At 36.4% G+C, this 14189-nt stretch overlaps 1 protein-coding gene across 1 annotated transcript in view; it reads right to left on the bottom strand.

The window, feature by feature from the left end:
• SYNPO2 (synaptopodin 2) overlaps positions 1–8577 on the bottom strand; it is a 98683-nt gene extending 90106 nt beyond the window's left edge. Inside the window, exon 1 of the mRNA XM_049815085.1 lies at positions 8449–8577. Coding sequence (XP_049671042.1) covers positions 8449–8577 — 129 coding nt within the window. The remainder of the gene's footprint in view (positions 1–8448) is intronic.
• Positions 8578–14189: the final 5612 nt, after the last annotated feature.

The raw sequence follows: 14189 nt of genomic DNA, 5'->3' as shown, positions 1-14189 counted from the left end.
ACTGTAAAGTGCCACAGTGGACACATGATTGTCTTGCATTACCTTTATTTTAGAAACTTTCTTGAAATTCAATATTGTAGCAATTTATACCATACGTGGCATGTTTATGCTATAGAGAACGTATAAAACGAAACCAGCAGTATAGAAAACCATAGTTTATCTACTTTCTTCATAGTTTTGACCCATCACCAGTTCATCAGCTAATTAATTGTAATATAAAACATGCTTACAAAAACCAAAACATCCAGCTTCCTAAATGGGACCATATTTCTAAAACATACTTACAAAAAGGCAAGTTTATAAAATAATGATTCTATAGCTATGCAGTCCAGGATGACATAACTCTTTTGAAGCAAAAGGTTACCTGTGAGTTTGATGGCCCGTCCCAGATATAGGAAAGAGATGTCAAACAAAGAAGGGAACTTAAAGGATTCAAAATACATTTCTGTGGAAGTAGAAAGAAGACTTGTAGACAGTGTTTCCCTGCTAAACAAGAAGAGAAGACTCTGTGCTGTGCCCAGGACTGCAGCACATGATAGTGGGCTCGAGGTATAAGCCCATTGGCTCTGGCCAGCTTAGAGCTAGATTTTCATTATAATTTACCTTCCACATAAGCAGCCACTTCTTCACTGCTCTTAGCACCCCACTGAGAGCAAGGTGGTGAGGTGTTTTGTAGTTTTTTTGGCTTTCATGCTCAACATTATGTTGTATTGGCAGGTAACCAAAAAATAGCACTTTGATTTTGTTGCATGCTGAAGTGTTTCAGTCTAAATGTGCATTAGTCTCATCCTAACATCCATGCTGACTGTGGACTACAGAGTCTAATGAAATGGGACAGATGGGAAAAGTTACAGAAAAGGAAAAAGAAATCCACTGTGTAACTTGTGTACATTAGGTCTGAAATTTAAAACCTTCAAGCTGATATCCAGGGGTTTTTTTTACTGCCAGTTTTGTTCCAGCCAATGAACAGTGCTCATAAGTACTGGTTGCAATCTAAATGTTATCATTTTTGTCTGCAGTTAATTCAACGCACAGAGTTGTTCCTCTTAAAGTTGAAGCTATCTCTGCAAATCAGTCCTATTTTATAGAGTGCTAAGCATTTAACCCATGAGATATGGTCTCTTAAAGTAATTTCTGCTCTAAATATTTCTGCTGTAAATATGAAGAACACAGAGTTCTGTATTTGGAAGAAAGCCCTTCCATGATATGCGTAAATGGCTAGCTGTATCCTCTCAAACAATTTGACACAATCCTAATGGGGTTTGTAAACAACATTTCCTGTTGTGATATTTTAATGTGAACTTGGCCAAAAGTCTTACTATTACATTCACAATAAGAATGCAATCGCAGAAAATGCAGAACAATGAAATACAATAGTATCATGCAGTGTATTTTAAATGTTTCCAGCAAAGAAGCTAGAAAATGAAGCAAAGCTCTATACAAAGCAGCTAATCTAATTTAGTGGGAATACGCTGTTTGGTTTTTTTCAGTTTGTTTAGTTTAAATCAGTGTGAATTATGTTGTTCATTCTATTCCATTAAAAACTCTCCTAGCATGAGAGTTGGAAAAGTATCTGTTGGAAACAAGCACAAGTGAATACTACCATGTATCCAAAGCGTGCTTGTATTTGCCTAAATACTGCAGAAAGCATGCCAAAACCATCTTGGTATGTAGTTCTGTATATCCAAAACAGGGTATACAATCATGTGCTGGTTCAGCCTGCAGTTTTTAAACAACTAGATGGGACTTAAGTACTAAACATTTCCACTGGCACAACAGCTGGAATGCAAAAGTTTGAAACTAGAAAACACAGACTCGTAACCTTTGGAGGTACTTATAAACCTTTTCTGGTAAAGGTGTATGAATTTTTTTTCCTCATTATTTTTCTAACTAGCAATGGCATATTTTTGGGAACCAAGTTATTTATCAGTGGTCTATTTTAGTTAGATGTTGGGAACTTTAATTTTTTCCTTTGTTTTGCAAAATAAATTAACCTAACCTCTATAAAGCCCATCTTCTTCCCAGTTTGTCAATGGAAGTTTTGTCATTTACTTAAATAGAAGCTGAACTATGTCATCTAAACATGTGCAAAAATGTATTGGTTATTAAATTGGGTCAAGGCTCACAACAGAGTCAAAACCCTGTCCAGAAAAGATAGATAAAACCACAATTTTCCATATAACTCCTTATGTGAAAGAACATGTAAATATGCCTTACAGGGTTTTCTGAATATTGGCAAATACCAGCTGTGTCAGATGGTCTGAAGAGTGAATTTGAGAATAAGAGTTTGTCCAGAATGCAAAAACAAACTATGTTTGGAAATTTATTAGCTAGTAAATTTAAACAAACAGTTTTAAATACAGTCCAAGTAAGGCAAGTTGTGTTTAAAATCATGTAGGTTAACTCTAAATTCCCCTCCTTTGCTGCCAAAGTTCAACTAGCATGTTTTAAACATGGCCTGTGCCATCTACTGCTATGCATGAAGTTGTATTCAAATTCTGATTAAAATGTCAATTGAAGGAAATATCGGCAGGGTCACGTTACTCAGTACTGAGCCTTTACATAGCATGCTAAGCATCTTCCTTTCAACACAGTAGTGTACAGTAAGATCCTAAGTCAAGTAGACTATGCATTAACGAGTATATTTTCAGAAGCAGACTGCACCAAAGCTCCAACTCCAAGATGACTTTTAGTGTCATCTGGAGGTGATCAGAAACACGGAACAGTCTCTTACCTTCATCTTACTAGGACGGTGCTCCTAGGCCATCAGTGCAGAGGCAAGCAGGGGAGCAAAAAAACACTGCTTCAGCAACTGATGGCTTATGCTCATCTGTGTGACTTAGCACTGAAATGAGCCAGGAGCAGATATAACACAACTATATGTATCATGTCTCAACTTGAATGTAGTGACCAGAATCTCAGCTTTTACTAACCTAGTTTTTATGCCTGGAAGTGTGAGCATTTGCCAATGGTGACAATGTAAGAGAGTGACAGGAACTTGAAAAAGTTTCCTTAAACCCATCAGCTTTGACGTACTTTGTGGAGGGACCAACTGTGCGCTAACATACCTCTCCTATATGTGACAGTGACATGCTTTGCCTCACCTCAGGATCAAAAGCATAACTGTGCTAACATGTCTTATCCTTTATTTTTTTTCTACTAGACTAAGTGTAAAGGTCAACTTGATGAAAGCCACTTGGGGTTGTTCTGCATGTGTCAAGTATTTTGGATAAATGCAGAAAGTCAAACTACCACAACAGAGCCCACTTCTATATACATCCAGCATTAAGTAATCATAGGCAGGCATCAGCTTTTCACACTGTTGGTTCAGGTTATTCCCAAGTCTTTGAGTTCCACTTTCAGTTTCAGGTTCCAGTGAATCCAGAATGATGAAACTGAGACTTGAATTGAAATCTGAGCATTTTGATGGACAAATGCACGCGTCTAAAATGACCAGGCAGCCAGTGGTCACATGTCATTACTGAGCCAAAGGTGAAACTACTATTTGTGCAGCAGCAGCAGAAGTCTATTTCAGAAATTGGCAAAATAGTCACAAATTTCTAAGTTTTTTTGTGCAGCCTAGTTGAGGCCATTGGCTTTGAACCCTGAATTATCAAAGTATTTCATAGGATTAATTAGGACTATAGTTAACATTTAGAAGACAATGGAAAATTGCATGATATTTGGCATGTTTGGACATAAAAAAATGTCCGTAGTAGAGCAAAAATTTTCAGGGTGCAAAATCACATTGGTAAGAGTTTTAAAATATCCATTAAGTTCTTTCAAATAACCTCACATTTTAGAAGATAGGAATCATAACTGTAGTTATGCAGTGGCAAACTGGCATGGTAGAAATTAAAGGAAGGGAAATATTACTATTTTATTTTTCTAAAAATTTAGTTGAAAAAAGTTGCTGAAAAAGTACATAAAATCTGTCAGCACTTTAAAAAAAAATCGCCGTGTGTTTCTCCATATGCAATTATATATTGTTCTGCTGCTGGTAAATCAGGGACAGATCAGGATGAATGTTCTCTCAGATATAAAATGGACAACATGATTCCCTTTGAACACATCTTTCTTGCTGAGTTGTATGTATGTAGAAATATTGCTGTATATACTACATATAGACCAAACTACTTCTGGAACTGACGTGATCTGAATTCAGTAACAAGTGAGGCACCTTGTCTCAATAACATTAGTTTCCTCACTGTTTCAAATGTGAAAACCTACAACACGATTGATTGTATAGATTTTTAAGCATCTGTTTCATTTTCACTTTTAGGATATTGATAGGAAAAAGAGGAGTGAATTTCCTTTGAAGTGCTCAGAGGTCTGAGTCATGGAACTTAACGCCTTTGAATGCTAGAACTATTGGGTTAAGTTCCTAAAATTAAATTAGCAAGACTTTGACAGATACAAACAATGAGTTCATCAAATTGCTGTTTGATGTAGGTAACAAGTATGCTGAGAATAATGTACTTCTGTTGCAACCAGATAATTTAATGGAGTTACATCATAGTTGAATTATAAATCTAAATCGTCTATAGGACAACTCCATTAAATTACCTGTTGCAGAAGAGATGCTTCTTAGAGGATGTAGCTTCTTTATATATAACATAGCTGGTATTGTTAACTATTAGTAGAAAAACTCCCAGGACTTTCTTTCAAATGCTAGTCCAGAAAATAATCCATTATTTTGTACATAGAAATTTTATATATTTTAAACTAAAAACTGAAAAGAGATTTACAAGAAAAAATCTATGATATTCATAAAAAAAGGATTCTTTCATATATCTCACAGTGGAAACAGAAAGGAGATCAGATGACACTTTGCTCTTATATATCTTGAATTCTTAGCCATCTAGGGTCACTGTTGTACTGAGATTTCCCAGCTGTCTCCTGCTTTTGGAAGGCTATCCTACAGTGCAATACTGACATGGTTTAGTGTCTTGGTGCCCACACAGCACAACTGATACAACCACTGTTTTCCTTAGGTTTATACTCCCAATTATCTTTTTTTGGTTTTAACAACATTCATTTATTAGTTATCATTCTTAGCACAATATGTCTTTTGACACAATATTTTAAACAGATCTTTTTTAAAGTCATTATGGTATATGTGGACAGTATATAGAATATGCAAATTCTTTTAAAGTGAAAATAAATTTTTATGAAGTAGTTACAACATTAGTGGACATAATAAAGTAAGTTGATGTACAGAGCCAGGGTTGGGAGGAAGAGGGGTGTTAAACAGTTTGTATGCCTCTACAGAAAATGAGTCAAATGTTTTCAAAATTTACATTTTCAATAAGAGTTAAAAATGAATAAAGAAAATGATACTTTGTGATACTTAAAAAAAATCGATTTGTTGCAATCTCACATCTAACAAAGTACTGAAATGTCTTGAATCTAATTTAATGGCTGTAAAATTATTTGCTGATGAAAATTTCCTTATTTTATCTGCTCGTTAGAAAAAATACTGAGATATTTCTTGGGAAGGCAAAACATTTGTCTCTATCTCGGTGTTAACACTTTGCATGGTAATGGAAGACAATACTACAGGCAAAACTCATTGATTTTAGTGGGAATGCTACTTACATATATGCTTTAAGAACTAGGCAACAAACAATGGGGGGAGGGTTTTAATATTTTTAAATAAATGTAATAAAACAATATTTTAAAAGGTGTAAAACAAACTGGTAAAAGTTGCTTCTGGCAGTAAATTGCAGCGACTTATTTCATTAGCTTTAAAAACAGTGTTTTTCCTTTATCAAAAGGGTAGATAAGTGTGAATTTGGGCTTTTTGTATCCTGCCACATTTTCATGAATTATCTCATTTCCCTCCGCTTCACATCCCTCTCTCCATTAGATCTGTATCACAACCACTGCTCTGCTCACGACTGGAACCTGAGTGTGCTTCCCTCTGCAGCAGTCCAGGGGTATGCTGTGCCTAGGTTGTGTCGGCAACCAGGCGAGCAACCCCTCTGCAGCTTTCCCAGCTCCTGCAAGCTGAGACATCAAAACCAGAAATACACACTTCTGACAAAATCTTGGTTGGTGTAAATTGGCAATGACCCACTGGTTCCATGGAGCTACATTAGTATGTACCAGCAGAGAAGCTGAACCTTGAATTGAAAAAAAAACCAAAAAACCAACTAACCGAAGAAACCTGTAACAATTTTTCATTGTTTTTAAGAAACACAGCCTTTGATTTTGGAGCCAGTAGGAAAATTACTATGCAGTAGTTGGGTAATTCTTTATTCTTTCATGACTTACTAGATTCACTTTTCACAAATAACAGAATAAAAGCTGAAAACATTGCCTCTCACCAAAAAAGGTCACACACAGTGTAGCTGCAGACCCCCCACCTCGCTGTGCCTCAACCTGCCGCTGGTGCCTGACCTGGAGACCCACGTCTGCGTGCCTCGCAGAGAGCCCAGCCTCTCCGGGGAGGATGGTGAAGTCTGCTGACAGAGTGAGTCCCAAAGAAAGCTGTGGCCTGTCAACTCTAAGTTTCAGGTTTTCAGCCAGATAGTAGTGTCAATTTTCAAATCTCGCTGATCCTGACCAACTCTTAAGCGTGGAGAAATGAATGATCTGGAACTTATAAAGCACCCAATCCACCATGCTTGCAACACTTATATATGCTGATACGCATGTACTCTTATAAAAGTGTTCTGAAGTATTGTATTACGTGGCCTTTTGATAGGGTTCAGTTGCAAGAAAACAAACTCATGCTGCTTTGATTTTTTTTTTTCCTAAAAATACATATATTTTTTTTTCTAAATTTAGATATGTTTTACTGGTGGATTTTCCCATTAGAAGTAAGGCACAACTGTTACCATGTGTTCTCAAGTCCCAAATTTTAGTGGTAAAACAGAACTCAGACTTAAGTGCCATAGTTTAGGATGTGAATATGAAAAAAAGTTGTATAGCCCATTTTTATTAGAAAAACTAAACCTTAATCAGAATTTCGTGTTCAAACTACTGTGCTTTTTTTTTTTTACTTTTGGTTTTATGTAATCAAGGCCACTTGCCTTTTACCCGTTAACTTAGAATTTTTTAAGTTCTATCTACAAGCATTCACTAGATGGCAGGATTCCACTGTCATCTATTATCAGTGGCTTTACTTGTAAAGCAACAGTTGCCCATCGATAGGAAAAAAATTTAAACATGTTCAAGTTTTGCAAAATATAAGAACAAACAAAACAACAGTAATGAGAAAAATTATACAAACACTCAATAAATCATAGCTCTATTACTGAATATGATTAATATTATGGGCTGGAAATCATTGAAAATAATAATGAAAGACGTTCTTTTCTTGACAGAGGAACTACAAGGACCTTCTTTTAGGAAATGAGGTAGATTAACTGATCCAGTGAATTAAATTTAAGTAATTAATAACTATATTGACAGCTTAGGAAGGTTAGAGCTTAAATAGCTAAACTACTGATCTAAAATACTGCGTCAAAGTACAAAAACCTTAACATTCAATGTACTGGATTACCAAGATACCAAAAGGTGATAAGATACATTTAAATCTCTCTCCCTCAGCTTAACAAGGCAGAATTCATTGTATGATGATCAGTCCCAGGATCATTTCAGTCGGTGGTATTTTGCTGACCTTGGAGCTCTGGACAAAATTTGTCCCTCTTGTCTAGGAGAACAGAATGCAGCTCCGTAAGTTACATAAGCCTTAATAACCGTCAAATCTTCATTGCTGCACCAGTGGAGAAGCTGTTGCAATGGAGTAAGCACTGATTTTTAGCAAAGCTACTTCTTAACTATTATTTTTGCAACTTGGGCTTACCAATTCTTATTTTTTATTTATTCTGAATTTCTGCTGTCTGTTTTGCTCTCATTTTATACATGAATAAAATTTATGAATTGTTCAGTAATTTTTGGTGTTGCTCATGAAATATAAGAGGGAATGTTTGGCATCTATTAAAGCAGCTTCTAAGACTAGATAGCTTTCCAAAACCAGAGATAACTCGGTGTAACACTTTCCGGGATTCCCAAAATAGTAAGAACATTTTCTCATGATAAAGCTGTATTTATTCTATGCCTAGAGTAAAAAAAGTATCACAGATGACTGAAACAGCATTTCCTAATACAAGATTCAGTTTTGCGATATGTCGAGTGCATTCAAAAACATACAGCGAATCAAACAGGAGCTGAAAGGCATACATCATTTCACAATTTCAAACCTTTAACATTTAAGAAATTGTTTGCAATACTTGCAAGCTACCAAAAAGTAATCATTCATTTTTATTGAAACAAACATAATCAGCACCTGTAGAATCTCTGTAAAACGTTAGCAAATTCAAACAAGCATCACAATAAGATCCACACCAACCACTTCACTGGAAGCAGTATATTTTTAAACAAACTATTCTCTTCACTTGTTCACAAAACACCGATAATATCTTTCTCTCATGATCCTACCTTGGCGATTTGCAAAGGCTGCTTTTGCTCCTTGCCACCTTGCAATCTAAAGCCCCAAGGCGCCCCTCCACTCATAGCAATGCAGAGATAATCCCCTGTGCCCATTTTCCTGGTGCAGTTAGGCAGCATTCATTTACAGAAGAACATGAAAAATTTGTCTTGCAGATGTTCAGCGAGCTGGAGATTTGTCTGCTAGGCAGAGCTGGAGACCCAGAGCACCACACTGTTGCTGCTGCTGTGTACTGCACTAGCAAATGTAGTCATTCAGAAGAATGTAAGAGCTCCCTCGGATTGAGGGCACAGCCCACTCTTTCGTCAGATTTCTACGCTCAGCCCACCTTCAAAGTAAAGTAAGTAATGTTGAGCAAATGCACACAAAGAGACTCAGCCATGAGGCAGAAAAGGCTGTATTTAAACATGACTCTTCTGACGGCTAAATCAAAACAACAGCAAAAAGAAGTGTACATTTCCCAGTGACAATTTAGGTTGTGAGTTTACTTTAGTAAATGGTGCCAGATGTTTTAAACTCTAATTTACCCATTTCTTGCATTCATACTCCAAACAAAGAAGAAAGAAGAATCTCAAGTGAAACATCATTTACATCCTCTAAATAACTAATACACTTAGATCTAACTAAGTTTATGATTTTCATCTCTACCCCGCATGCACTTTCTGCAGCACTGCAAGCATGAAAAAAAAAAAAAAGAAAAGCTTTTTAATCTCCCTGTCATGGAATTGCTTCTTTTGCTGGTTCTCTCTTACTTCAGTATAGTTTAACATGCACTGCTATTTGGCAATGACCTGAATTATTACTGGACCCTAATAATACCTGTTCTTATGCAGCCTGTTGCCTTTCCTACTGGAAAGGGGAAGAGAATTAGTGGAATGAAGTATCAGATCTCTCTAGTGATGCTATCAATGGATGATTTGCATTGTGTCATTAAAGGGGAACCTTACTATAAGCATTAAAAAAAAAAAAAAATATTCAGTGGGAAGATAATTTGCCGGTGCCTTACAAGACCTGGGTTCAGTTCTGTTCCCCGTTGCTGACTTGGCGTAATGCAGACTGTAAACAGCTGAGCTCCTCCAGGTCTAGTTGGAGTGATTTAAGAGGTGACTGTTCTTCAGCAAGGGATGAATATTCCCCTAGCTGAGTGTTAACAACTGACAGCGTAAGCACTTCTACTCACCTCAGCCCAAAGTCAGTTAGCTTGTTTTAAATCACATCGCATTTTGAACTAAGCTGGTCTTAAAGCAGAGTGTTCACCAGGTGGGCAGAAACATCTTTAATGGCTAGACCTCTTGCTTTGAGACCTAGGTTGCTGGTGTTTAATGTTGGATTTCCACAGTGTAAATTCCACGGAGGTCCCTGTACAATGTGTTTTCAGTTGGCTGGTTCTAGGTCTTCAGAGATGTCAGAGCAACAGAGAGCACTCGGCATTTAAGTTACACAGCTTTGCATCTTAAGTAGCTGGTAACTGTTGAGGCTTTAAACCTAAGTCTGCATGTCTGTCAATTAAGTGATCCTGGAGTGATGCTTCCTTACACTAGGTTCTTTACAGACCACTAGGCAAAATATCAAGGTAGAGAGAGAATCTTCTGTTAAACTGGAATGTTATGGACGGAAAAAGTAGACAGGCTTTTAGATGCTTGAGTCTTTTCATCAAGCCTCTGAAGACAGTAAGGTAACCCAAAGACTGGGTGGAGACAAGCTCCCTAGTCAAACAGAGGAAAATGTTACTCTCTAAATATCAGGATTTAATGGGAGGAAGAGTGCTTTCTTTATTGACTACAAGTCAAAGGCTCTGGAGAAGCAAAATAAGCACAGCTTGCCATATAATTAAATATTTAAGGAAAACACTATCAGAGAAGCCCTACTCAGAAAGGGAATTCTGGCCTGGTCTTTAAAGGAACTTTGCTAGACAACCCTGAGTAAAGACACCTCGTTTAAAATAACTCAGTTCAAGGTGGCTAACTGCTTCTTATTATCTTGTGCAGTGTTGATATGTTGCTATAGCAGACAGTTTTTTAGTCTTTTGCTAGGCAGAATCTTGCTTTAGGCAAAATTATCTCCCTTTTGCCTAATGATGCACAGTTTTATAGATAATTTTGTGACAATAAAATTCTGAAGTATATAGCTGCAAAAAATGCCCTATGGCACTCTGGTAAATACAAAAATAAACACTTTTTTTTGGGGGAAAATTAATCACATCATTATCAGCCCTTCAAATGTCATAAATCTATGATGGAATTTATATGTTTGATTACTGTTAGGGTGTTTTGAGCTTGTATTAGGCGCTCTTTTATCATTTTGGTAAAAGGGAATAATCAAATCTGATCTGTGTTTCTGAACTTTTTCATATACTTATTGTAGAAAACAAATTAAGGACAGACACCTCTGCATTTGAATGGTCATATATTTGATGGGAATTTGTACTAGATGTAGATGCTTCTGTCTTCTTTAACCATATAACAGAACTGTCTAAAACGATAAAACAGAAGAATCTTGATTAGTCATTGCTCAGCTGAAAACATAACCTGTCAGAACACCAGGATCTGTTTGATTTAGTTGTATGACATACATGAAATGTCTCCGTACAGCTGCTGAAGTATCAGTAGTTGGTGTTCCTTGAAGTTAATCCCCCATCTTCTATTTGACATACTTAAGGCAAAAGAGCAGAGAGAAGGACTTTAACTTTGATTGTATCATAGCAAAACACACAGCAAAATCATGCCAATGGTTTTGGCTAAAATCTCTATGTAAAACATTAGAGAAATTTCTCTTAAAAGCAAAATTAACAGTTGCCTACAACATTGGGCGCTAGTTTTTTAGGTCCTTAAAGTTGAATACTTTAGTTTTTGTTTAATGTTCTACTGGCTTCTGATCTGTGAAATCCACATGGCACTCTACAAGTTAAATAATCTTGTGGAAGTAATGGCAACAATAGATAACATCATTGGTGCTGTAAGATCTCTGCTCTCCAAAGAAAAATTCTTTATTTTCTGCTGAGTTTGTGTGTGTGTATATATATATATATAGCGTAGTACTAATTACTCCAGAACAAGCTGTGAAAAGAATGTAATATTTAACCAACAAACCAAAACCCCCCAAAATCTTTAAACTAAGAGTAACCCAGTATAATGACAAAATTTGGGGGACATTTAAACCTGGTATATTTAAACTGATGTAGGACTCTGCTTGGTCAGGCAGGAATTATAGTCCTGACAGGAGAACAAAGATAGGAAAGATAATGTTTTTCTAGTCAGTATGTTGAGGGGGTTTTATAACAACAATTCCAAACAAATTGCTGCTTTTTTCTTCTGAGGGAGAATTTTTTGCTTGCTCTGCAGTAAGAAAAACATTTGAAGTGTGTAACTAAACTATTCCCATGATGGGGGGGACCCAAAGCTTCCTATATCCTAATCTAACAAATAAGACTCCATAGGCATTAACAACTCCCATTTGCCTTATATGACTTTCTTAAATGCTTATGCCACAGCATATCTTGCTTTTTAATATTAGTCTTATCTTGTACATTCTCTGCATCCTTTGGGATTTCTAAATGCTGGTCAGAAACTGGACATCATGATAAAAGCGGAGTCATTCATGGAGTTTATGACATTTTGGTCGCTGTGGTCTTTATAGCATAAATAAATAGCATAAATTCCGAGATAAGTTTTGAATTCCACTGAAAAATTTAAAGCAAGCACAGCCACTTAACTACTGCCACCATGTCAATCATTTCACTAAAATCTAAAGATCCAATTCTAGGCAACAAGTGGTAAAAATTTTATGTCTCAAAAAATAATTTTATAAACTTGGCAAATGACAAATGCCAGAACTCACCCAACATCTATCTGTGCCCAAATACAAGTAAAGCTTTGGCTTGAATCTGATCTTCTATGATGAGATCTCTATGAAAAAATTTCCAGGTCAAACACCCACCTGCTTCTCTGCTTTCAAGAACTGCCAGTCAAAAAATCTAGCACATTAGCCTTGATGAGCTGTGATAAACTAAGAATAGCCATACTTAGACCAAAGTGAGGCCATCTACCCTAAAATGTTGTCTTTGATAGTCGGTGGAGAGTGGTTGCTTAAGGAAAAAGAATAAGAACATGGAAATGTACACTACTTTCCTCAGGCGGCCTCCAGTGACTTCCACTCAAGAACTTCCTCAGCCAGATGCAGTTCCTCTGTACTTAGTTACGAATTTCTCTTCCATGAACTTGTCCATGAGGTTTCCTCTTGAGCCCACATAACTTTATCTATAGCTTATTGTAGGAAGTCATCCCTAACTACATTGTGACATAAAGAATCATCTTTTCTTCTCTGAATCTGGATCCTACAGATTCATTTGATGTCCTCTGCTTCTTGGATCAGAGGAAAGTGTGACCAAGCAATCCCCAACCACGCTTTCCAGGCACTTATTTTATAGACCTCTTACATATCCATCTCAGCCATCTTTTTTAAGGGAAGAAGAACAGAATAATTAGTCATTCTTTATACAAAAGCTGTCTCATACCTTTTATTATCCTCATTGCCTTTCTCTACATCCTCTGTAGTTCTCTATCCTTTTTGACATGGGGGCCTGGAATGCCACACAATATTCAGACTGCAGACAAAGTTGGGATTTATACAATAACATGATGATATCATCTGTTTTGTTCTCTAGTTGCTAACCCCAACATTGCTAACACCTGACTTGCTTTTTCAGATGCTGCTGAGTTGATGTTTTCATGGTACTATCTTTTAAAATCTTAAAATCTTGTATGATGATAGCCAGTTCAAACCTCGTTGTCTTATATGTGAATTAATGTTTTTTTCTCCAGTGTGTATCACCTTATACTTCTAAGCCATGTTATGGTATGGCTGCTTAGTTTTCTTAAAAGCCTTCAGTGAAGGAATTTGTTGAAAGCCTTTTGTAAATCCAAGATCAACCAGATCACCCTTATCCATGTGTTTTTTGATCCCCTCAAACGACTGCCTTATGTTTGTGAGGCAGGACTTCCTTTTATGAAAACCTTTTTAACTCTTCCCAGATAAGTCATATTTATCCAGATGTCCACTGTTCTGTATTATAGTTTCCACCTATTTGTTTTGTATAGATATCAGGATGACAGGTTTGCTGTTTTCTGAATCTGTCTTGGAACACTTTGGTTAAAAAATGGCACTCCCTAATCTCAGGTAACAGTTTTAAGTAAGAGTCTGCTATTTCAGCCTTGAATTCCTTTAAAGCTCTGTGTGGTCTTGGTGACTACTTCTTAATATTATTTGCCTCATCTACTGTCACTTGTCCATATATTCTCTTTTCTTATTGTAATAATCATTTATGATTCTGAATAGTTTTACTGCAAGTGAATTTATCTAAAATCTAATTTAAATCAAGTAGTTCTGTAGCTGAGTTCAGAAGATATTCTGCAAATGTGAGAAGAAATAAGACATATGTTCATCTTTCATTCAGCAATAAAAGAAAAGCTGTCATTTCACCTACAGTTTCCTAAAATAGTATCCTAAGTCTGTGGATTCTTTAAAAATGCAAACCTTTCCACCCAATCCTTAGTAATGAGGAAAAGAGAGAGGGAAAGGGGATATCATGATCTCTAATTTATGGGCAGCATGTTACTGCTGTAAATACCCAGATGGTCTGATTTCCTCCTTTTTATGCGTTTCATTTTCTTTTCCTATCTGATTTTTTTCACATAAAATCAGCATAAGCTAGTTCCTTAAAAATGCCTATTTT

The sequence above is a fragment of the Accipiter gentilis genome, chromosome 12 (assembly GCF_929443795.1).
Source record: "Accipiter gentilis chromosome 12, bAccGen1.1, whole genome shotgun sequence".
NCBI lineage: Eukaryota > Metazoa > Chordata > Aves > Accipitriformes > Accipitridae > Astur > Astur gentilis.
The sequence above is the reverse complement of the archived record's forward strand: the minus strand, read 5'-3'. Positions and strand labels throughout refer to the sequence as shown.